The sequence below is a fragment of the Cervus canadensis genome, chromosome 2, assembly GCF_019320065.1.
Source record: "Cervus canadensis isolate Bull #8, Minnesota chromosome 2, ASM1932006v1, whole genome shotgun sequence".
NCBI classification, from domain to species: Eukaryota; Metazoa; Chordata; class Mammalia; order Artiodactyla; family Cervidae; genus Cervus; species Cervus canadensis.
Genome location: NC_057387.1, coordinates 19,780,750 through 19,806,550, shown reverse-complemented (window position 1 = coordinate 19,806,550; position 25,801 = coordinate 19,780,750). Strand labels below are relative to the sequence as shown.

Genomic DNA, 25,801 nt, shown 5'->3' with positions numbered 1-25,801 from the left:
GGAGAGTGAAAAAGTTGGCTTAAAACAACATTCAGAAAACTAAGATCATGGCATGCCATAGTCCCATCACTTCATGGCAAATAGATAGGGAAACAGTGAGAGACTTTATTTCAGGGGGCCAAAATCACTGCAGATGGTAACTGTAGCCATGAAATTGAAAGATGCTTGCTCCTTGGAAGAAAAGCTATGACCAACCTAGACAGCATATTATAAAGCAGAGACAATACTTTGCCAACAAAGGTCCATCTAGTCAAAGCTATGGTTTTTCCAGTAGTCATGTATGGATGTGAGAGTTGGACTATAAAGAAAGCTGAGCGCCAAAGAATTGATGCTTTGGAACTGTGATGTTGGACAAGACTCTTGAGAGTCCCTTGGACTGCAAGGAGATCAAACCAGTCAATCTTAAAAGAAAATCAGTCCTGAATATTCATTGAAAGGACTGATGCTGAAGCTGAAACTACAATACTTTGGCCACCTGATGTGAAGAACTGACTCATTGGGAAAGACCCTGATGCTGGGAAAGATTGAAGGCAGAAGGAGAAGGGGACGACAGAGGATGAGATAGTTGGATGGCATCACTGACTCGACAGACATGAGTTTGAGCAAGCTCTGGGAGTTGGTAAAGGACAAGGAAGCCTGGTGTGCTGCAGTCCATGGGGTCTCAAAGAGTCAGACACAACTGAGAGACTGAACTGATGAGGCACAGAATATATCAACTTACTTCATTGTTAAATGCCTGGGAGACCATTCAGGTCTGAACCCATAAATCTAAATGGTACACAAATCAAAACACAGAGTAACCTAAAGATTCAGCACCACCCCAGGACACACCATGCTGAGTCATGACTGCACCTAGGTGCTGCCAGGAACTGAGGATCCACTGAAGGTGCCCAAGCCTTGAATAGTGGTCCGGAACAAAGCCTTCAATAGGGAAGAAGAGCCAGTTTCCCAAAACCAGTCAGAATCACCTTATAATTAAATCTAATACCCATTCTACTTGTCCCACTGATCCACTTGAAAGTGCACACTGCTTTCAGTAATCCTGACACTGATGACAGACTGCAGTAGCTCAAGAATTCTACTAATTAAGAGAAAAGTGCCCTTATAGACCATCTCCCTGTAGAGATGTGTGGTCTTTATCCAGATGAGAATATGGCTTTGGCACCATGTTTTATTGTAACATCATCTTGCCTCACACCTGCCCTCTGGTTTATAGAACAGGAAGCTCCACCATTCTTAGCATTGCCAAGAACCAGCATGCTGGTCTCATCCAGGACACTCCTGCCAGGAATGATGTTGACAGATGACTGTGTTATTGTTCAGTCACTCGGTCGTGTCTGACTCTTTGCAACCCCATGGACTGAAGCATGGCAGGCTTCCCTGTCCTTCACTATCTCCCAGAGTTTGCTCAAACTCATGTGCATTGAGTCAATGATTTTATCTAACCATCTCATTCTCTGTTGCCTCCTTCTCCTCCTGCCCTCAATCTTTCCCAGCATCAGAATCTTTTTCAATAAATCGGCTCTTCACATCAGGTAGCCAAAGTATTGGAGCTTCAGCTTCAACATCAGTCCTTCCAGTGAATATTCAGGGTTCATTTCCTTTAAGATGGACTGATTGGATCTCCTTACAGCCCAAGGGACTCTCAAGAGTCTTCTCCAGCACTATAGTTCAAAAGCATCAATTCTTCAGTGCTCAGCCTTCTTTATGGTCAGCTGCATAAGAAGCACTAATTCCCACTCCTCAATTAGCACAAATTCTACCCTTGGCCTGAGCTAAATCCCTAAATCCTTAAATCCCAGGAGACCACATTCGTCTATGCTTCAGAATTGCCCTCACTGAGTTATGTTTTAAAGTCACACACCCAATTTTTTAATACCCATCAAATAACAACTCCCACTCACACCCTCAGTTTTGGTCAAAACTGCAAGAAACAGACAAGTGAAAAAAAAAATCACTGCTTTGGCTGTCAAAACGCAGTTGAGAATTTTGTCCATTTCATCATGAAGTGAATACCTTTATAAAGTCCCACATGAGATGTATTTTTTTTTAGAATTTAAACCTAAGAAATGCTTTATTTTCTCATAAAATGAATGACAGTTTTTGACAGTGGATGACAGTTTACAATCATGAGGACCATATTTTGGAACTGACACCAGAAAGCCTCAAGTATAATAACAGCAATTGCACTGTTGGTGTCTTTGAATTCTTCTTTTTCCTTAGTTATAATTTTCTACTTTAAAAAATTACTAGTTTATTCTTTATGTGTTTTATTACAAATAGCTTTAAATCTATCTGAAGAGGCTATACATAAATAAATACACTTAAAAGGAAAGAATAATTTTCTCTCAAAGATTATAAATAGAGAAAAAAGACATACTCTGGTTTATACACAGTAATATATATTTCCAATTTTACAACCGCTCAGTAACAGGACTATGTTTATCAAAACTTAAATTAGGATGAAGGAAGGAAGATCCAAGGACACTGAGACATCAGTCAGAGATGTCGCACTGCTTCCAGCAGGAGCCTGAATTTCACATAAAGGACCCAAATGCAACTTCCAATAGCCAAATCCAGTCTGTTCTTAGGGTCAGTAGGAGTTGCAATCCTGATCAGTCAGTCAATAAGCAGTTGTTGACTACACACCATGGCTCTACATTCAGCAACTTTCCATCCTTTCGTGAAACAAAAGAGTATGGAAAAACAAATGAATAATTAGTGATGGAATTCAACACCATTTCAAGTGTGGAGTTGTTAAGAACAACAAAATTTGACTTCTATACCCAAGAAGCTGACAATATAATTCAGGAGATAAGATGTGCTTAGGAAACAGCTAGAAAATATGCAGTGATGAAGGTCCAGATATGGCATCATCATTCAGTTTTTGCCAAGTGCCTCAGCACAGGCCTGGCTACACACAACACAGACAATTGGTATAGACATTATTAACAAGGGCAAGATTATGATACTTAAAAGCACTATCATAGTTAGAGTTGCGTCGTGTAATCAGAAACCCCTAGCCATATTTTTTCTATTTAACCCCAGATTTTTAGAACTCACATAGCACTGGTTTTTACATAATAATGTCTTTAATAAGAGGGAAAAAAGAATCACTAATTTATTCATTCAAAAAATATCTGCTGCATGTGTCTACAACCTAGTAGGCACTTTCTAGGTGTTGGGAATAGAGCAATGAACAAAACAGACCAAGTCATGCCCTCACGGAGCCTATATTCTAGGCAGAAAAATAGAAAATAAATAAGCAACTATATAGTATGTTAGATGGAATCAGTGTGAGGGAGAGTAGAAAGCCGAGTGAGGGAGTGGGCAGGAAAAATGAATGTGTTGTCATAAGCAGGGTGTGGTGGGGTGGGAGTTGCAGGAGGTGAGGAAGAGAACCAGGCTATGGCCACTAGGGGAAGAGAATTCCAGTGGAGGGAACAGTGCATGCTAAGGCCCTGAGATGGGCTTGCCTAGTGTGTTCAAGGAGCAACAAAGAAGGCAATGTGGCAGGAAGAGGGAGCAATACTAGACACGGTGAAAGATGAGGCCAAAGGCAGTGCAGCCTCAATCAATCATATCACCAGAGAATGGTTCCAGAGAGAAAATGGAGTTCAGGCAGAAGGAAAGTCAGCTCATGCTCTCAGGTCAAAGGGAGCACCATGAACAAAGGCTGGGAGGCAGGGAAGAGCGCAGGGAGCATGTGTAGCCCTGAGAGCCTTGTGTGTGAAGTCAGTCAGACTCCAGATGTGATGCGTGAAGTATATAGCTAGTGGTAAGCTGCTGTATAGGGCAGGGAGCTCAGCTTGGTGCTCTGCGATGACCTAAAGGGGTGGGATGGAGAAGGTGGGAGGGAAGCTCAAGAAGGAGGGAATATATGTATACATACAGCTTCCCTGGTGGCTCAGATGGTACAGAATCAGCCTGCAATGCGGGAGACCTGGGTTCGATCCCTGGGTTGGGAAATGTCCCCAGGAGGAGGGCAAGGCAACCCACTCCAGTGTTCTTGCTTGGAAAATATCTTGATTTCTTGGGCTTCCCTGGTAGCTCAGATGGTAAAGAATCTGCCTGCAATGCAGGAGACCCAGGTTCGATCTCTGGGTCAGAAAATTCCTTGGAGAAGAAAATGGCGACTCACTCCAGTATTCTTGCCTGGAGAATTCCATGGACGGAGGAGCCTGAGAGGCTACAGTCCATAGGGTTGCAGAGTCAGACACGACTGAGCAACTAACATACACATAGCCAGTTCATGGTGTTGCACAGCAGAAACTGATACAACACTGTAAACAATTATGGTGGTGGGTTAGTCATTAAGTCACGTCCAACTCTTGCAACCCCGTGGACTGTAGCCTGCCAGGCTCCTCTGTCCAAGGGATTCTCCAGGCAAGAATACTGGATTATACTCCAATTAAAAAATTAATTACATTTTAAAAGTTTTCAGATGTGAGTAAACATGAGAGAAGTTTGAGTGGTGGGCAGGGGCCTGTGATGAGAACCAGACTCAAGCCTTATTTCTTGGGAGATTTTCAGAAAGCTCGCGGGCAGGAGTAGCAGCCCTAGCGCTGTCATCTCCACTGGGACCTGGGACCCGAGGGGGGCTCCTCTCCAGGCACCGCTTGGGAAAATTTAAAAAAAAAAAAGTAGAAAGAAAATAGAATGGTTTGATGAAAAGACAGAATTCTTCCATATGTGTTTGGTGGCATATATTGCCTATAGGAGCAATGAGGGTCCCAAGAATGTTAAGGCCGTTGCTGAAACTTCCAGGAAACATCACAAAGATTTTCCTCTGCTCTCTATAAACCACTGAAGGAGAAACGGAGGAAGGTTTCAGAGCCAAAGCTGAGATCAGCTGACTAGGTTCTACCACCTCTGAAGGGACAAATCCTTCCTGGAAAGCAGAACACAAGAACACCCGAGAGGCAGGGACAGTGTGGCATAAGGCCGGTGAAGAGGTGACACAAAGGCTCTTTTCATCACAATGTTTCAGTTCTTTGAAGAGAGTCTGCATAAATGTTAATTCCTTTGGATCAAGCTTAAAGCTTCAAGTATTGTCAAAATCCAGGGGACAACAGTTCAGTTGCCCACTGGGTGAGCAGCAGTGGTTTTGAAACAGAGAACCTGGATCTGTTCCTAACTTTGTAACTAACTCTACTACAGTAAAATGCTGTAAATCATTTCTCTCAAACAAAAAGATTTTAGTTAACTATTCCTCACCAACACACACACACACACACACAACCATATAGGCTTGCGGGGAGGGGGAGTCAGATCAAACAGAAGATATAGTTTCTGGTTCAAGAAGCATACAATCTGCTTCAGGAGACAAGGCTAAACCAAAGGGGGAAATATGTGGAGACCTGTAATCCATATCCTTCTTGGTTTCCTCTATCCATAAAGATGAACAGGCAAATATATATATCTCTGAAAGAAAAACCCCAAACTGATCACAGTTTTTAACCCCTGAGAAGGGAGAGATAGGACCAGGAGGAATGGTACTTTCAAATAAGTCTTAGAATGAATAAGTAATGTTTTAGTGTTTTCAAGAATCAAGAATTTATACATTGTGTTTAAATAAAAATTACTTTGAGCCTTCCACCATGTGAGGACACAGCAAGAAGATGGCCATCCAAGAACCAGGAAGCAGGTCCTCACCAGACACCAAATCTGCCCATGTCTTGATCTTAAGACTTCCCAGTCTCTAGAACTGTCAGAAACAAATTTATGTTGTTTATGAACAAAAAAATTTACTTTGAGATCTGCAATGACATCAACATGTTTAAACCATGAGAAAGGAAATCATACCCCTTACTGACTTGTTTTAAAATCCTTAACAATCACAGTTTCAGAAATAGTTCCTCAAATATAAGAAGAGTATTAAAAAGCAGAGACATCACTTTGCCAAATGTCTGTATAATCAAAGCTATGGTTTTTCCAGCAGTCATGTACAGATGTGAGTGTTGGATCATAAAGAAGGCTTAGCACTGAAGAAGTGATGCTTTCAAATTGTGGTGCTAGAGAAGACTCTTGAGAGTCCCCTTGGACTGCCAGGAGATCAAACCAGTCAGTCCTAAAGGAAATCAACCCTGAATATTCACTGGAAGGACTGATGTTGAAGCTGAAGTTCCAGTACTTTGGCCACCTGATGGGAAGAGCTGAATCATTGGAAAAGACCCTGAGGCTGGGAAGGACTGAAGGCAAAGGGAGAAGGGGGCAACAAAGGATGAGATGGTTGGATGGCATCACTGACTCGGTAGACACAAATTTGAGGAAACTCTGGGGGATAGTGGAGAACAGAGGAGTATGGCGTGCTATCATCCACGAGGTTGCAAAGAATCAGACACAACTTAGCGACTGAACAACAACAACATAAGGAAAGTCAGTTAAATGTACCTATTGTTTGGTCACTGAGTTTATGATCTTCTATCAAGAAAGACACAAGGATAAGGATTTTCTGGCTTTTCCATTTTCTGATCAAGAAAAGTTTGAGCTGAGCAAGGACACATCAGGAATCTCGGCATCCCCCTCATTCTCCCAGTTCATTCCTGATTACGAACATGTTTGGGGAAGTCTTAAATTCTGTAATTACTGGCCCAAGTGTATTTAAAGGAGCCTCATTCAGATGGAACAAAAGCTTCACATTTCATCATGCCAAACCCCGTATTTAACATAATAACTGGGATTTGTACTGAGCTTTTCCTCAGATGAGCTTAAACCACACCACAATAGAGCATTCCCTTGAGCCGCAAGGTACCCTAGGCACACACCCAGGAAGTGATGACCACTTGACCTTGCTGCTGAGCTTCAGAGAGATTTCTTAAATTGTCGGACGTAGCATAGCAGGCAAGGTTAGAATGGGAAGGGAGCCTGGTGGGCTGCCGTCTATGGGATCACACAGAGTCGGACACAACTGAAGTGACTTAGCAGCAGCAGCAGCAGGGTCCCAGGAGGCATTTAGAGACCTCAATGCCAGGGGGCATGACCATATCACCATAAGGTTGTCACAGAAAGAGCTATGCTTACAACAATGGACCAAGGACTCTGGGTCAAAAAATGTTGTCTCCATAGAGGCAGGGTTGGGTAGAATGCAAGCAGCACGAACCCCAGCAGGAAGCAGTCCTGGGCTGAAGACCAGCTCCCCTGTTGTGTGACGGGCTCTCTATCCCTCTAGGGCTGGCAGACTGGGCACTCAGTAAACGTCACTGTCCCTTCTGATAGCAAGAACCAGACATGTTAGTTAACAATGTGCTTTGCTTTTATTTTCCCTGATAGAAAATAATAAATTTTTGATCAAGAGGATGAAAGAGAAGACCAGTATGAATGGAGATTTCAAATATTCTGGGATGAATAGGGTGGGAATGGGGAAGTAGAAGAGACAGAAGATAAGAAAGGAAAGGAACAACAACAACAAAAAAAAAAAAACAGAAAAAGATTGAAAGGTTGAAAGGAGGGGAAGCCAAAAGGAAGACAGAAAAGAGACCATCAGAGTATGAGAAAGATGGACGAAGGAGGAAAGCAAGAAGACTCCAGGCAGGGACTTCTTTGATGGTCCAGTGATTAAGAATCTGCCATCCACAGTACACTCTTTGACATAAATTACAGCAAGATTCTCTCTGACCCACTTCCTAGATTAATGAAAATAAAAACAAAAATAAACAAAAGGGACCTAAAAGAACTTAAAAGCTTTAGCACAGCAAACTAGAAACAAAATGAAAAGACAACCCTCAGAATGGGAGAAAATAATTGCAAGTGAAGCAACCGGCAAACAGTTACTCTCCAAAATACATAAGCAGTTCATACATCTCAATATCAGAAAAACAAACAATCTAATCAAAAAATGGGCAGAAGGCCTAAACAGACATTTCTCTAAAGAAAACATATAGATGGCAAATAAACACATGAAAAGATGTTCAACATCGCTCATTATTAAAGAAATGCAAATCAAAACTACAATGAGGTATCACCTCACACTGGTCAGAACAGCCAACATCAAAAAATCTACAAACAATAAATGCTGGAGATGATGTGGAGAAAAGAGGGAACCTTCTTACACTGTTGGAGGGAATGTAAACTGATATAGCCCTTATTGAAAACGGTATGGAGATTCCTTTAAAAACTAGGAATAAATCTACCATGTGACCCAGCAATCCCACTACTGAGCATATACTCTGAAAAGTGTTAGTCACTCAGTCATGTCTGACTCTTTGTGACCCCATGGACTGTAGCCAGCCAGGCTTCTCTGTCCATGGAATTCTCCAGCAAGAATATTGGAGTGGGTAGTCATTTCCTTCTCTAAAGGATCTTCCTGACCCAGAGACTAAAACTGGGTCTTCCCACATGGCAGGCAGATTCTTTGCCATCTGAGCCACCACGGAAGCCCTGAGGAAACCCAATTCTAAAACACACACGTACACTATTGTTCATTGTAGCAATATTTACAATAGCCAGGACATGGAAGCAACTTAGATGTCCATCGATAGATGAATGAATAAAGAAGTTGTGATATATATATATATATATATATATACACAATGGAATATGACTCAGCCATGAAAAGGAACTAGTTTGAGTCAGTTGTAGTGAGATGGATGAACATAGAGCCTCTTAGAGTGAAGCAAGTCAGAAAGAGAAAAAACAAATATAGTATATTAATACATATATATGGAATCTAGAAAAATGGTACTAATGAAACTAGTAGAGAACAGATTTGTGGACTCAGCAGGGGAAGATGAGGGTGGAACGAATTGAGAAAGTGTCATTGACATACATACACTACCCATGTGTAAAATAGTTAGTGGGAAGTTGCTAAATAACATAGGGACCCCAACCTGGCACTCTGTGATGACCTAAAGGGGTAGGATAGAGGGAAGGGACAGAGGTTCAGGAGGGAAGGGTATATATATGTAATTACCACTGATTCTCATTGTTGTCGGACAGAAACCAGTGTGAACTTGTAAAGCAATTTTCCACCAATTAAAAAAATAAAAATTTTTTGAAATAAATAGATAAAAACCTGTCTTCCAATGCATGTAACAGGGTTTTGATCCCTGGTCAGGACACAGCCAATAAATAAATCCCTTCCCAGAATTTCCATTAAAAAAGAGAGAGAGTGACAACCCCAGGCATAAGATAATCCAAACTCAGAATCGAAGGAGGTTAGAGCACAGGCATCAGCACCAGCAGCCCCAGGACCACACACAAAACCCAGAGGCGGCACGCCTGGCTGCCAAAGGCTGATTTGCCAAGAGGGTGGGAAGACATTTACACAAGGAAGTTCCTTCAAAAGCAAGAATTATTTGTATTACTGTTATTAATCACCTCAACAATGGTAACTCATGGCCACAGGAAGCACGCTCAGCAGATCCCTGCCCTCCACACACACAAAGGTCAGCAGCTTCTCCACAGTCATGTGGGGAACATGGCCTGTGTGAGGCTGGGGGGGTCCAGCCACCGCCTCATCTGCCTTCAGTAGCCAGGAAACCCCTCAGCCTATACGTGGGAGCCCTCTGAATGTGGGCATAACATAGTTTTCTACACACATTCAAAAATAATGAAATATTATTAAGTCAAGTATCTGGAATGCCTCTTTACAAAAACCTTTTTTGTTTTGCTTTATTTTGCTTTAATAAAAAATATATACTTTCAGCATTCCCAGAAATAAACTGCACAGTGTGTGTGCACTTAGTCACTCAGTCAAGTCTGACTCTGTGTGACCCCATGGACTGTAGCCCGCCAGGCTCCTCTGCCCACGGATTCTCCAGGCAAGAATACTGGAGTGGGTTGCCATGCCCTCCTCCAGGGGATCTTCTTAATCCAGAGATCCCTGAGCCACCAGGGAAGCCCCCAAATTGCCCAGGGCTACAGGTATATTCACCTGCAAGGAGATCAAACCAGTCAATCCTAAAGGAAATCAGTGCTGAATATTCATTGGAAGGACTGATGCTGAAGCTGAAGCTCCAGTACCTTGGCCACCGACTCATTGGAAAAGACCCTGATGCCTGATGCTGGGAAAGATTGAAAGCAGGAAGATGAGATGGTTGGATGTCATTACCGACTCGATGGACATGAGTTTGAGCAAGCTCTGGGAGGTGGTGCTGGACAGGGAAGCCTGGCATGCTGCAGTCCATGGGGTCACAAAGAGTCGAACATAACTGAGCAGCTCAACTATACTTAACAGGCATATTCAAGGGAGAAACTGAGAAGAACTGACATTTCATATTTTTGCTACAGACTTTGTGAAAAAACTCAAAATGTCTTTACTACACACAACACAGCAAGTCACATAAGTGACTTAAGCCAAACTGGAGGTAAAACAATTTGGGTCTAGGTCTGTGATTCATTATGTTACTGTGGGTAACATAATATACAACCTCTTGTGTTCTCAGTATGTCCTTCTGTGAAATGGAGATGAAAGTGTCTGCTCTTCAAGCTATTCTCAACATCAGTGTAGCGAGCAAAAAAGGAACTATTATGTTCCCCAGAAAATAAATTCACCTGTACTTACTTTAACTGATTTTATAGTTCTTATCAGCCTGTCACATCCACAAGACAGAGGTTTCTTTAATACAGTTTACCTTGTGGTTGTTGGGCTTTCCAGGAGACTCAGTCGTAAAGAATCCATCTACCAATGCAAGAGCCGCAGGAGATGCAGGTTCAGTCCCTATGTTGGAAAGATCCTCTGGGGGAGAAAATGGCAACCCACTCCAATATTCTTGCCAGGATAATCCCTTGGACAGAGAAGCCTGGTGGGTTACAGTTCATGGGGGTCACAAAGAATTGGGTGTGACTGAGCACACACACACACACACACACACACACCTTGAAGCTGTTAAGATTAATGAGGACTAGCTGTTTCTAAAAGAAGTCTACAAAATTTCTGCAATAAAGATAAGCAGGAATTCTTTTTATTGTCATAAACGATTCTATGAGAGTACATCCACCTATACATAATTTCTTTAGAAACTAAGGAGCAATTTGTAAGCTGGTGAAATTGAAAATTGTTTTTAATAATAATGAAAAACTCCTTCCTTCCAGGCTTATGATCGTTAAAGTGAATGAGTGAGTGTTGCGTGCTCAGTTGTGTCCAACTCTTTGAGACCCCATGGACTGTAGCCTGCCAGATTCCTCTGCTTATGGGATTTTCCAGGGAAGAATGCTGGAGTGGGTTGCCATTTGCTTCTCCAAGTTAAAGTGAATAGAACCTAAAGAAAAGGGTCCCAGGTTTGCAAAATTCCATAAAAGCAGTGAAAGCACAATTGACCACCAACACTGTAGCTCATAGATTCTCTCCTGGGTCCAACATTATGCTGCTATGATCATCAAAAATAAATGCATTCTTTAGTCCACCTCATACTTTGATGGCAGATGAACACAGAGAGGGGGTCACGAGGAGCAGAGTCAGCAGCATAGGAACAGGCCAGGTGGGAGTTAAGACAGACAGTATTGGTGTTTATCACCACATGGCAGCAAGCATCAAATGTAATCGGACACTTCAGTCTCAACAAAGCCAAATCAAATGTACTGTTGCAAACTGTGCAAGAGACCTTGTTTGGGACTGAAATGATTCAGATTAAGAATGCATATATTTTATTTCATCAGGAGATGAAAACACTGTTGACTCACAGGATTTTTCTGGAGACCAGTTCAGCACATTGACAGCACATTCTGATGAGGCTATGGTCACACAGTGGGTGTGAGATGGAGCTGTCCCTCAGGGGCCAAGCTGTACAGACAGAGAATACAAAACAGGAGTGGTGTTCAAGGAAATGCTGAGATAAAAGGCCCGCTGGAGAAGAAACAAGTGGAATGGGGTTTGGTTGGCCATGAATCAGTCCATTATACACCTGGGGAGTTGTCTGCAAAAGACGTCTAGCTAAAAGGTGCAATTAAAAATCCCTATATAAGCACTGGGATCCCTAAACCCAGTATCACAAGCTTCCAGCCTGAGTCCTCCATTTCTCTTGGCAACTCAGGTAAGTCCTTCAAGAAAAAAATCTATTTCTGTTTTTCTAAGAGTTTCCTTTTCTTGGTACTCTCACACAGACAAACTGTGCTGTTGTAGTTTTGCCTTTCTGGAGAATTCTATGACACTGCTAACAAAGACATGTTCTTATTAGAATGAGAGGGACAAAATCTTAGTGTATTCTGCTAAAAAGCTAATATTTTGAGAATATTCCTCTATTGTCTTCAAGAAGGATGACATCTAATGGACCGTACCTATATTGGTCTCCAATTATTGCTTGGTGCCCACTATTGGGCTTGAACGTGACAACCCTGTATCTCCTCTTCTAGCCACTGCGTCCCTTGGGGAAAGAAACTGTTTCTTATTAATCTCACATTTCTAGAACACACCACAGCAGTGGCACAAAAGAAAATAGTTAACAAATGCTTGTTGAAATGGTTAATTCATCCCTATCGCTATCATAAAATCTTCTGGCTGCCAAAGGACCTCAGAGCTCAGGTAGTCAGTGACTTTTGAAGTTGCATCAGAATCAGCCAGGAACAGTTTAAAGGTAGACTCCAGGGTCCCACTACTTACCTACTGAGTCACTATTTCTGGAGAGAAGACCTGGAGTCTTTATGTCTCTAAAGGTCCCCCCTGGTGATCGTTTCTTTTAAATTTGACTGTGTCAGGTCTTAGTTATGGGGTCTAGTTCCCTGACCAGGGATCCAACCCCAGTTCCCTGAACTGGGAGTTTGGAGTCATAGCCACTGGATCACCAAGAAAGTCCCTCCTATTGGTAAATTTAAAGTACAGCAAAGTGTAGGAACCACAGACCCAGTCCAACAAATGCCTTAAACTCGGAATTAGTCATGTTTATATATTCATTCATAGAACACTTTTGAACTTCTACTATATTCTGTGGTTGTTGTTCAGTTGCTACGTCATATCTGACTCTTTACAACCCCAAGGACTGCAGCACACCAAGCTCTCCTATCTTTCACTATCTCCTGGAATTTGCCTAGAATCTTGTCCATTGAGTCAGTCATGCTATCTAACTATCTCATCTTCTGCTGCCCCCTTCTCCTTTTGCCTTCAATCTTTCCAGCATCAGGGTTTTTCCCAGTGAGTCAGCTTTTCACATCAGGTGGCCAAAATATTAGAGCTTCAGCTTCAGCATAAGTCTGTCCAGTGAATATTCAGGACTGATTTCCTTTAGGATTGAGTGGTTAAATCCCCTTGCTGTGCAAGAGACTTTCAAGACTCTTCTTTGGCACCACAATTCAAAGGCATCAAATCTTTAGCGCCCAGCTTTATTTGTGGTCCAACTTGCACATCCATACATGACTACCGGAAAAACCATAGCTTTGACTATATAGACCTCTGTTGGCAAACTGATGTCTCTGCTTTTTAATACTCTATGTTTGTCATAGTTTTTCTGCCAAGGAGCAAGCATCTTCTAATTTTATGGCTGCAGTCACTGTCTGCAGTGATTTTGTTAAGTGCAAGTGTTAGTCGATCAGTCATGTCTGACTCTTTACCACCCCATGGACTGTAGCTCACCAGTTTCCTCTGTCCATGGAATTCTCCAGGCAAGAATACCGGGGTGGGTTGCCATGCTCTTCTCCAGGGAATCTTCCTGTCCCAGGTATCAAACCTAGGTCTCCTGCATTGCAGGCAGATTCTTTACCATCTGAGCCATCAGGGAAGCCTAGAAATTTTGGAGCCCAAGAAAATAACTGTCACTGCCTCCACTTTTTCCCCTTCTATCTGCCATGAAGTGATGGGCCTGGACACCATGATCTTAGTTTTTTGAATGTTGAGTTTTAAGCCTCTCTTCTTTAACCCTCATCAAGAGGCTCTTTAGCTCCTGTTCACTTTCTGACATTAGACTGATATCATGTGCATATTTGAGTCTATTAATATTTCTCCTAGCAATCTTGATTCCAGCTTGTGATTCATCCAGTCTGGCATTTTGCATGATATACTCCACATATAAGTTAAATAAGCAGGGTGACAGTATACAGCCTTGTACTCCTTTCCCAATTTTGAATCAGTCATTTGTTCCAAGTCTCATTCTGTTACTTCTTGACCAGCATACAGGTTTCTCAGAAGACAGGTAAGGTAGTCTGGTATTCCCATCTTTTTAAGAATTTTCCAGTTTGTTGTGATCCACACAGTCAAAGGCTTTTGTGTAGTCAATGAAGCCGAAGTGGATGTTTTTCTGAAACTCCCTTGCTTTCTCCATGAGCCAACAAATGTTGGCAATTTGATCTCTGGTTCTTCTGACTCTTTGAAACCCAGCTTGTACACCTGGAAGTTCTTGGTTCATGCATTGCTGAAGCCTAGCTTGAAGGATTTTGAGCATTACCTTGCTAGCATATGAAATAAGCCCAATTGTACCACAGTTTGAAATTCTTTGGCATTGCCCTTCTTTGGGATTGGAATGAAAACTGACCTTTTCCAGTTCTGTGGCCACTGCTTAATTTCCAAATTTGCTGGCATATTGAATACAGCACTTTAACAGCACCATCTTTTAGGATTTGAAACTGGAATTCCATCACCTCCACTAGCTTTGTTTGTAGTAACACTTTCTAATGCCCACTAGGCTTCACATGCCAGGATGTCTGGCTTTAGGTGAGTGGACATATTTTTCCCTTTCTCCATTGCCTTTCACTTCTCTTCTTTCCTCAGCTATTTGTGAAGCCTTCTCAATTTATTTTCTGGAGGATGGTTTTGGTCACCACCTCCTGTACAATGTTATAAACCTCCATCCATAGTTCTTCAGGCAATCTGTCTACCAGATCTAATCGCTTGAATCTATTTGTCACTTCCACTGTAAAATCATAAGAGATTTTATTTAGGTCATACCTGAATGATCTAATGGTTTCCCCTACTTTCTTCAATTTAAGCCTGAATTTTTGCAATAAGGAGCTCATGATCTGAGCCACAATCAGCTCCAAGTCTTGTTTTTGCTAACTCTATAGAGCTTCTCCATCTTTAGCTACAAAGAATATAATCAATCTGACTTCAGTATTAACCGTCTGGTAATGTCCATGTGTAAAGCCATCACCTGCATTGTTGGAAAAGGATGTTCACTATCACCAGTGTGTTCTCTTGACAAAACTCTGTTAGCCTGTGCCCTACTTCATTCTGCACTCCAAAGCCAAACTTGTCTGTTATTCCAGGTATCTCTTGACTTCCTAATTTTTGTATTCCAATCCCCTATGATGAAAAGGACATCATTTTTTGGTGTTAGCTCTAGAAGGTCTAGAAGGTCTTGTAGGTTTTCATAGAGCCATTCAACTTCAGCTTCTTCAGCATCAGTGGTTGGGACACAGATTTGGATTATTGTGATGTTGAACGGTTTGCCTTGGAAACAAATTGAGATCACTCTGTCATTTTTGAGATTGCACTCAAGTACTGCATTTCAAACTCTTGCTAACTCTGAGGGCTACTCCATATTTTCTAGGAGATTCTTGTCCATAGTAGTAGCTACAATAGTCATCTGAATTAAATTTTCCCATTCCCGTCCATTTTAGTTCAATGATTCCTAAGATGCCAATGCTCACTCTTGTTATCTCCTGCTTGACCACATCCAATCTACCTTGATTTACAGACTTAAAATTGCAGCTTCCTATGCACTATTGTTCTTTACAGCATCAAAATTTACTTTCACCACCAGACACATCCACAACTGAGCATAATTTCCACTTTGGCCAAGCTGCTTCATTCTTTCTGGAACTTTTAGTGATTGTCTTCCACTCTTCCCCAGTAGCATATTAAACACCTTCTGACCTGGGGGGCTCATCTTCCATATCTTTTTGCTTTTTCATACTGTTCATGGGGTTCTCACAGCAAGAATACTGGAATGGCTTGCCATTCCCTCCTCCAATGGACCACATTTTGTCAGAACAAATTATGTGTCCATCTTGGGTGGCCTGGCTAATAGCTTCACTGAGTTACACAAGCCCCTTCACTATGACAAGGCTGTGATGCATGAAGGCATAGATATTCTAGGCACTAGGATAAATATAAAGTATATATGATATGGTCCTGGTCCTCACAGACCCCAATCTCTACAGGAGTGAGATAAGAAACAGCAATTAATATACACTGTGACATGTATCATAATAGGATTAAGTACAAAGAAATAGATAATTTAATGCAGATGATTCTCCTGACCTGCTTTTTACTTCCTGGTCAGGTAGTACAGTGTTGACAGCCCTTCCCATTAGCACTATCCACAGGGGATGGAAACAGAAGTTGTATATCTTCATGCCAGGTGACTTCCATGCAGTGCATTCATGACTACAGAGCCAAGGGATCCTGTTCAGTTTCTGTCCTCTTCTGTTTAGGGATCATAGGAAAAGCATTATCATTGCAAGTGAAATATTGGGTTGGCAAAAAAGTTTGTTTGGGTTTTTCTGTAGCACCCTATGGAAAAATCCAAATGAACTTTTTGACCAAACCAATACAAACTAAAAATGCGAAATTTCACAAATTCCCAAAGCCAGCTATACATCTGAAATTACAAATAGGCCAGATCTTTACATTGTAATCTGCTTCCATGATATGGAGGAAGAAGAGATATGAAACAAGTTGAGAATTCTTTGTCCTATTCCAGGTACACTCCAGTTGGCTAAACAAGATGACTCGCCGTCTTCTGAGAAGCATCATCAGTATCATTGATGCTTTCCTCTCTAATGCAAAGAGTGATGGAGACTATCAGAGGCTGAATGAGACAGAACTTAAGAAACTTCTCCAAGAAGAGTTTGGAAATGCTCTGGAGGTAAGAAGGACCATCTTCTTTGTTACTTGGGACTTTTATTGGATCCAATGGCATTACCCTCTCTTGGTTTTCCTCCTACTGGTCCAGCTATTTCCTTTAAGGATTATTTCAAGTTCCTCTCCCTCTGTCCATTACATAAGGCTTGATATTCTCTGGGATTCTCTTCTCACTTCATGCATTCTCCTCAGTAATTTCGCTAACACTCTTTGTTTGAACCACTGTTTGTATGTTGAAGATTTCAGTCACTTCATCAGTTCAGGTCTCTCTCCTGAGCTTCAGATACATTGAGCATCTCCCCTGGATATTGCATTTAAATTCAACCTTCGCAAAACTCAAGATTTGATCCTGGTCAGTTCAGTTCAGCTCAGTTCAGTCACTCAGTCGTGTCCGACTCTTTGTGACCCCATGAATCACAGCACGCCAGGCCTCCCTGTCCATCACCAACTCCCAGAGTTAACTCAAACTCATGTCCATCGAGTCGGTGATGCCATCCAGCCATCTCATCCTCTGTCGTACCCTTCTCCTCCTGCCCCCAATCCCTCCCAGCATCATGGTCTTTTCCGATGAGTCAACTCTTCGCATGATCCTGGTCAAACTGGCCAATTTCTTCTACCTGCGATATATCACAGAGATGTCACCAAAGCAGTTGGATGTATAAGTACAGAGTTCAAAAGAGGGATCTGGTCTGAGGACAAAAATCTGATTATCATTTTCTGATTGATGGTATGAAACCACAGGAATGCATGATAATGTTAAAAACAGGGTAAGAACAATGTCCACAACTAAATTCTGAACAACTCTAATATTTAGAGATGAAGTAGAAAAGGAGAAACAAAAATAGGAAATGGAAAGTGAGGTTAGAGATATAGGAGGAAAACCAGGAGAGTAGGATGGTCATGGAAACCAAGAGAAGAGAATGTTTCTAAAGTAAAAATTAATTATTTGTGCTAATTGAAGCTGAGAGGTCAAATAAAATGTGGGTTGAAAAGTGTCCATTGTGTTTGGCATTAAGGAAGACACTTGGTGTGGTGGTAAATGTAGATGCAAGAATGACACTACAATATTGTAAAGTAATTAGCCTCCAGCTAATAAAAATAAATGGAAAAAAAAAAAGAATGACATGGATTGAAGGGTGAATGAAGGGCAAAGAAATGGAGACATTTGCAGATAATTTTCATGAAGCTTGGAGATAAATGATAAGAAAAGATAATGGATGGTAGACAGAAAGAAATGGGGAATGTGGTATATAAGATTTTTTAATATGGCAACTAATAAAGCATGCTGTTACAGTATGATAACCAGTGAAGACTAAAAGATTTAAAAGTCAAGAGAAAGAGGGATTATGAGAAGCAATTCAGACTTCTAGACAATAAAGGGAATTAACTCCAGAGCACACATAGATGGATTTGTCTTTGACTGAAACAGGTGAACTTCCTCTATTGTCTTAGGAAAATGATGAGAGAGTTCTACTTTGGGGACTTGTACCTACTTTTGAATATGAAAGAGTCTTCAGTAAGAGTTGGAGAAAGAGAGAGGCATTAGTGATAAATACATAATAAATATATCATTACATAATAAAAATATATTTAAATGTTATGCTTTTGTAATACATGTTAGGAATAAATACTTTATTCACTGTGATTCCAAATTATGAAACTATACATAATACTGTCATGGAATATTATTAAGGGAGGCAACTAATTAAAAAAACAAAAAAATAGAAAACAGAAAGGTCATATGTCCCTTAAGAAATTTTCTAGGTAACAAAGAAGGAATAAGAAAAAAAAAATAACAAATGATGAATATACTACCTATTTTCTTGTGTCTCCTTCTTTTCTTTTTCTTTCTTTCTTGTTGTTCTTTTCTTCTCTCATAGGAATCAAATAATTCTGAGACAACAGAAAAAATCCTCCAGCAGCTGGATCAAGATGGTGACCAAACAATTGATTTCAGTGAATTAATCTCGCTCATATTTGCAGTGACAACAGCCTACTACACACACATAAAACCTCTTCTCTACCCCAAAATAAAAGAAAGGGAGAGAAGATGTGTAATTCAAGAAAAACAAGTAACAGAACTAGAAGGCAAGCAACTGCAAAAAGAAAAATTCCAAGAGAGAGATCAAGGCGAAGAGTCCCCCAATTTGCAGAGACATAAACTGAGAGACCAGAGACCAACGCCCAGTGATGAAAAGAGTCATGGAGTGAGAGACCAAACTCTGACACCAAGGGATGAGACAAGACTCCAAGTAAGAGATATGAGATCCAAACTTGGAAACGATGAGAGAAGCGAAGACAGGGAGCAGAGACCAGCTCCAAGACAGGATGAAAGGATCCAACAGAGAGACGAGATACCTTCAACAACAGATGATGAGGGCAGTGAAGTAAGAGACGTGAGTCCAGATCCCAAGAGTGAAGAGAGACACCACCTTAGGGAGCAAAGACCGGAACCCAGGGGTGATGAGAGAAGACAAATTAGGGACCACAGACCAACTACAACAGAAGATGAGAGACTTAGAGTGAGACCCCAAACCCAAACACCAACGGATGAGAGGAGACTCCAAGTAAGAGATGTGAGACCTGAACTTGGAAATGATGAGAGAAGCCAAGACAGGGAGCAGAGACCAGCTCCAAGACAGGATGAAAGGACTGAACATAGAGACCGGATCCACTTATCAAGGGATGATGAGAGAAACCAAGTGAGAGACCTGAGTCCTGAACCCCAGAATGATGAAAGACACCGCCTTAGGGAACAAAGACAGGAACCCAGGGCTGATGAGAGAAAACAAATTAGGGACCAGCGACCAACTGCAACAGAAGATGAGAGACTTGAAGTGAGAGTCTTAACACCAAGGGATGAGAGGAGACTCCAAGTAAGAGATGTGAGACCTGAACTTGGAAATGATGAGAGAAGTCAAGACAGGGAGCAGAGACCAGCTCCAAGACAGGATGAAAGGATCAAACATAGAGACCGGATCCACTTATCAAGGGATGATGAGAGAAACCAAGTGAGAGACCCGAGTCCTGAATCCCAGAATGATGAGAGACATCATTTTGGGGAGCAAAAACCAGAACACAGGAGTGATGAGAGAAGGCAAATTAGGGACCAGAGACCAACTGCAACAGAAGATGAGAGACTTGGAGCGAGAGACCAAAGTCTAACACCAACGGATGAGAGGAGACTCCAAGTAAGAGATGTGAGACCTGAACTTGGAAATGATGAGAGAAGCCAAGACAGGGAGCAGAGACCAGCTCCAAGACAGGATGAAAGGACTGAACATAGAGACCGGATTCCCTTATCAAGGGATGATGAGAGAAACCAAGTGAGAGACCTGAGTTCTGAACCCCAGAATGATGAAAGACACCACCTTAGGGAACAAAGACAGGAACCCAGGGCTGATGAGAGAAGACAAATTAGGGACCAGCGGCCGACTGAAACAGAAGATGAGAGACTTGGAGTGAGAGATCAAACCCTAACACCAACAGATGAGAGGAGACTCCAAGTAAGAGATGTGAGACCTGAACTTGGAAATGATGAGAGAAGCCAAGACAGGAGGCAGAGACCAGCTCCAAGACAGGATGAAAGGACTGAACATAGAGACCGGATCGCCTTATCAAGGGATGATGAGAGAAACCAAGTGAGAGACCTGAGTCCTGAATCCCAGAATGATGAGAGACATCATTTTGGGGAGCAAAAAACAGAACACAGGAGTGATGAGAGAAGGCAAATTAGGGACCAGAGACCAACTGCAACAGAAGATGAGAGACTTGGAGCGAGAGATCAAACCCTAACACCAAGGGATGAGAGGAGACTCCAAGTAAGAGATGTGAGACCTGAACTTGGAAATGATGAGAGAAGCCAAGACAGGGAGCAGAGACCAGCTCCAAGACAGGATGAAAGGATCCAACATCGAGACCAGATCCCCTTATCAAGGGATGATGAGAGAAACCAAGTGAGAGACCTGAGTCCTGAACCCCAGAATGATGAGAGACATCGCCTTAGGGAGCAAAGACTGGAACTCAGGGGTGATGAGAGAAGACAAATTAGGGACCAGAGACCAACTACAACAGAAGATGAGAGACTTGGAGTGAGACCCCAAACCCAAACACCAACAGATGAGAGGAGACTCCAAGTAAGAGACATGAGACACGAACTTGGAAATGATGAGAGAAGCCAAGACAGGGAGCAGAGACCAGTTCCAAGACAGGATGAACGGATCAAACATAGAGTCCAGATCCACTTATCAAGGGATGATGAGGGAAACCAAGTGAGAGGCCTGAGTCCTGAACCCCAGAATGATGAGAGACATCATTTTGGGGAGCAAAATCCAGAACACAGGAGTGATGAGAGAAGGCAAATTAGGGACCAGAGACCAACTGCAACAGAAGATGAGAGACTTAGAGTGAGAGACCAAAGTCTAACACCAAGGGATGAGAGGAGACTCCAAGTAAGAGATGTGAGACCTGAACTTGGAAACGATGAGAGAAGCCAAGACAGGAAGCAGAGACCAGCTCCAAGACAGGATGAAAGGATCCAACATAGAGACCGGATCGCCTTATCAAGGGATGATGAGAGAAACCAAGTGAGAGACCTGAGTCCTGAACCCCAGAATGATGAGAGACATCGCCTTAGGGAGCAAAGACTGGAACCCAGAGGCGATGAGAGAAGACAAATTAGGGACCAGAGACCAACTGCAACAGAAGATGAGAGACTTGGAGTGAGAGATCAAACCCTAACACCAAGGGATGAGAGGAGACTCCAAGTAAGAGATGTGAGACCTGAACTTGGAAATGCTGAGAGAAGCCAAGACAGGGAGCAGAGACCAGCTCCAAGACAGGATGAAAGGACTGAACATAGAGACCGGGTCCACTTATCAAGGGATGATGAGAGAAACCAAGTGAGAGACCTGAGTCCTGAACCCCAGAATGATGAAAGACACCGCCTTAGGGAACAAAGACAGGAACCCAGGGCTGATGAGAGAAAACAAATTAGGGACCAGCGACCAACTGCAACAGAAGATGAGAGACTTGAAGTGAGAGTCTTAACACCAAGGGATGAGAGGAGACTCCAAGTAAGAGATGTGAGACCTGAACTTGGAAATGATGAGAGAAGCCAAGACAGGGAGCAGAGACCAGCTCCAAGACAGGATGAAAGGGTTGAACATAGAGACCAGATCCCCTTATCAAGGGATGATGAGAGAAACCAAGTGAGAGACCTGAGTCCTGAACCCCAGAATGATGAAAGACACCGCCTTAGGGAACAAAGACAGGAACCCAGGGCTGATGAGAGAAAACAAATTAGGGACCAGCGACCAACTGCAACAGAAGATGAGAGACTTGAAGTGAGAGTCTTAACACCAAGGGATGAGAGGAGACTCCAAGTAAGAGACGTGAGACCTGAACTTGGAAATGATGAGAGAAGCCAAGACAGGGAGCAGAGACCAGCTCCAAGACAGGATGAAAGGATCCAACACCGAGACCAGATCCCCTTATCAAGGGATGATGAGAGAAACCAAGTGAGAGACCTGAGTCCTGAACCGCAGAATGATGAGAGACATCGCCTTAGGGAGCAAAGACTGGAACTCAGGGGTGATGAGAGAACAGAAATTAGGGACCAGAGACCAACTACAACAGAAGATGAGAGACTTAGAGTGAGACCCCAAACCCAAACACCAACGGATGAGAGGAGACTCCAAGTAAGAGATGTGAGACCTGAACTTGGAAATGATGAGAGAAGCCAAGACAGGGAGCAGAGACCAGCTCCAAGACAGGATGAAAGGACTGACATAGAGGACCGGATCCCCTTATCAAGGATGATGAGAGAAACAAGTGATTAACCTGAGTCCTGAACCCCAGAATGTGAAAGAACGCCGTAGGAAACAAAGACAGAAACCAGGGCTGATGAGAGGAAAACAAATTTAGACCAGCCGACCAACTGCCCAACAGAAAGATGAGGACTTGGAGTGAGAGTCTAACACCAACGGATGAGAGGAGACTCCAAGTAAGAGATGTGAGACCTGAACTTGGAAATGATGAGAGAAGCCAAGACAGGGAGCAGAGACCAGCTCCAAGACAGGATGAAAGGATTGAACATAGAGACCGGATCCCCTTATCAAGGGATGATGAGAGAAACCAAGTGAGAGACCTGAGTCCTGAACCCCAGAATGATGAAAGACATCGCCTTAGGAAACAAAGACAGAAACCCAGGGCTGATGAGAGAAAACAAATTAGGGACCAGCGACCAACTGCAACAGAAGATGAGAGACTTGGAGTGAGAGTCTTAACACCAAGGGATGAGAGGAGACTCCAATAAAATGTTGAGACCTGAACTTGGAAAATGATGAGAGAAGCCAAACAGGAGCAGAACCCAGTTTCCAGACAGGATGAAAGGATCCCAACATCGAGACCAGATCCCCTTATCAAGGATTGAGAGAAGAAACCAAGTGAGAACCTGAGTCCTGAACCCGCAGAATATGAGAGACATCGCCTTTAGGGAGCAAAGACTGGAACTCAGGGTGATGAGGAACACAAATTAGGGACCAGAGAAACTACAACAGAAGATGAGAGACTTAGAGTGAGACCCCAAACCCAAACACCAACGGATGAGAGGAGACTCCAAGTAAGAGATGTGAGACCTGAACTTGGAAATGATGAGAGAAGCCAAGACAGGGAGCAGAGACCAGCTCCAAGACAGGATGAAAGGATCCAACATCGAGACCGGATCCACTTATCAAGGGATGATGAGAGAAACCAAGTGAGAGACCCGAGTCCTGAATCCCAGAATGATGAGAGACATCATTTTGGGGAGCAAAAAACAGAACACAGGAGTGATGAGAGAAGGCAAATTAGGGACCAGAGACCAACTGCAACAGAAGATGAGAGACTTGGAGCGAGAGATCAAACCCTAACACCAACAGATGAGAGGAGACTCCAAGTAAGAGTGAGACCTGAACTTGGAAATGATGAGAGAAGCCAAGACAGGGAGCAGAGACCAGCTCCAAGACAGGATGAAAGGACTGAACATAGAGACCGGATCCACTTATCAAGGGATGATGAGAGAAACCAAGTGAGAGACCTGAGTTCTGAACCCCAGAATGATGAAAGACACCGCCTTAGGGAACAAAGACAGGAACCCAGGGCTGATGAGAGAAGACAAATTAGGGACCAGCGGCCGACTGCAACAGAAGATGAGAGACTTGGAGTGAGAGACCAAAGTCTAACACCAACGGATGAGAGAAGACTCCAAGTAAGAGACGTGAGACCTGAACTTGGAAATGATGAGAGAAGCCAAGACAGGGAGCAGAGACCAGCTCCAAGACAGGATGAAAGGATCGAACATAGAGACCGGATCCACTTATCAAGGGATGATGAGAGAAACCAAGTGAGAGACCCGAGTCCTGAATCCCAGAATGATGAGAGACATCATTTTGGGGAGCAAAAAACAGAACACAGGAGTGATGAGAGAAGGCAAATTAGGGACCAGAGACCAACTGCAACAGAAGATGAGAGACTTGGAGCGAGAGATCAAACCCTAACACCAAGGGATGAGAGGAGACTCCAAGTAAGAGATGTGAGACCTGAACTTGGAAATGATGAGAGAAGCCAAGACAGGGAGCAGAGACCAGCTCCAAGACAGGATGAAAGGATCCAACATCGAGACCAGATCCCCTTATCAAGGGATGATGAGAGAAACCAAGTGAGAGACCTGAGTCCTGAACCCCAGAATGATGAGAGACATCGCCTTAGGGAGCAAAGACTGGAACTCAGGGGTGATGAGAGAAGACAAATTAGGGACCAGAGACCAACTACAACAGAAGATGAGAGACTTGGAGTGAGACCCCAAACCCAAACACCAACAGATGAGAGGAGACTCCAAGTAAGAGACATGAGACACGAACTTGGAAATGATGAGAGAAGCCAAGACAGGGAGCAGAGACCAGCTCCAAGACAGGATGAACGGATCAAACATAGAGTCCAGATCCACTTATCAAGGGATGATGAGGGAAACCAAGTGAGAGGCCTGAGTCCTGAACCCCAGAATGATGAGAGACATCATTTTGGGGAGCAAAATCCAGAACACAGGAGTGATGAGAGAAGGCAAATTAGGGACCAGAGACCAACTGCAACAGAAGATGAGAGACTTAGAGTGAGAGACCAAAGTCTAACACCAAGGGATGAGAGGAGACTCCAAGTAAGAGATGTGAGACCTGAACTTGGAAACGATGAGAGAAGCCAAGACAGGAAGCAGAGACCAGCTCCAAGACAGGATGAAAGGATCCAACATAGAGACCGGATCGCCTTATCAAGGGATGATGAGAGAAACCAAGTGAGAGACCTGAGTCCTGAAACCCAGAATGATGAGAGACACCCCCTTAGGGAGCAAAGACTGGAACCCAGGGGCGATGAGAGAGAACAAATTAGGGCCCAGAGGCCAACTACAACAGAAGATGAGAGACTTGGAGTGAGAGACCAAACCCTAACACCAAGGGATGAGAGGAGACTCCAAGTAAGAGACGTGAGACCAGAAATTGGCAATGATGACAGAAGCCAAGACAGGGAACAAAGACTAGCTCCAAGACAGGATGAAAGGATCCAACATAGAGACCAGATCCCCCTTTCAAGGGATGATGAGGGAAACCAAGTGAGGGACCTGAGTCCTGAACCCCAGAATGATGAAAGACACCACCTTAGGGAGCAAAGATTGACCTCATCAGAAGCTGAGAGACTGGGATTCAGAGACCAAGCTGCAGCACCAAGAGATGACAGGAGATACCAAGTGAGGGATGTGAGACCAGAATCTGGGAATGATGGAAGAAACCAAGATAGAGAGCAGAATCCAGATGCAATATTGTATGAAAGATGGCAACAAAGAGACGACAATATCCCCTCTTCAATGGATGATAGAAGACACCAAGAGAGAGACCTGAGCCCAGAACCCAATAATGATGGAAGACAGGAATTAAGACCAGAACCCACGAATGGTGTGAGAGAAGAGGTTAGAGAGCAAAGGCCACCTTCAGGAAGGGATGAGAGTCATCTCAGAGGCAACAATGAGAGCAGCTCTGGAAG

At 43.0% G+C, this 25,801-nt stretch overlaps 1 protein-coding gene and 1 long non-coding RNA gene across 2 annotated transcripts; both read left to right on the top strand.

Moving 5' to 3' along the window:
• The first annotated feature begins 11,928 nt into the window (after nt 1–11,928).
• On the top strand, nt 11,929–18,784 carry LOC122434877. The gene is made up of 3 exons (XR_006267484.1): nt 11,929–11,972; nt 16,569–16,733; nt 18,610–18,784. It is a non-coding gene; the product is annotated as an uncharacterized LOC122434877 (long non-coding RNA).
• An 8-nt stretch (nt 18,785–18,792) lies between these two features.
• LOC122426809 (trichohyalin-like) lies at nt 18,793–22,569 on the top strand. The gene is made up of 2 exons (XM_043445990.1): nt 18,793–20,842; nt 21,782–22,569. The coding sequence occupies exons 1-2, from the start codon at nt 18,991–18,993 to the stop codon at nt 22,567–22,569; spliced, it is 2,640 nt and encodes an 879-aa protein (XP_043301925.1). The 5' UTR covers nt 18,793–18,990.
• The last annotated feature ends 3,232 nt before the right edge of the window (nt 22,570–25,801 follow it).

Excerpts from the sequence above, each read along its gene's own strand:
- LOC122426809 (XM_043445990.1), top strand. The coding sequence starts at position 18,991 with ATGAGATCCAAACTTGGAAACGATGAGAGAAGCGAAGACAGGGAGCAG. Across the intron at positions 20,843-21,781 it reads GAGACCCCAAACCCAAACAC|CAAGGGATGAGAGGAGACTC; the intron begins CAACAGATGAGA and ends GAGTCTTAACAC.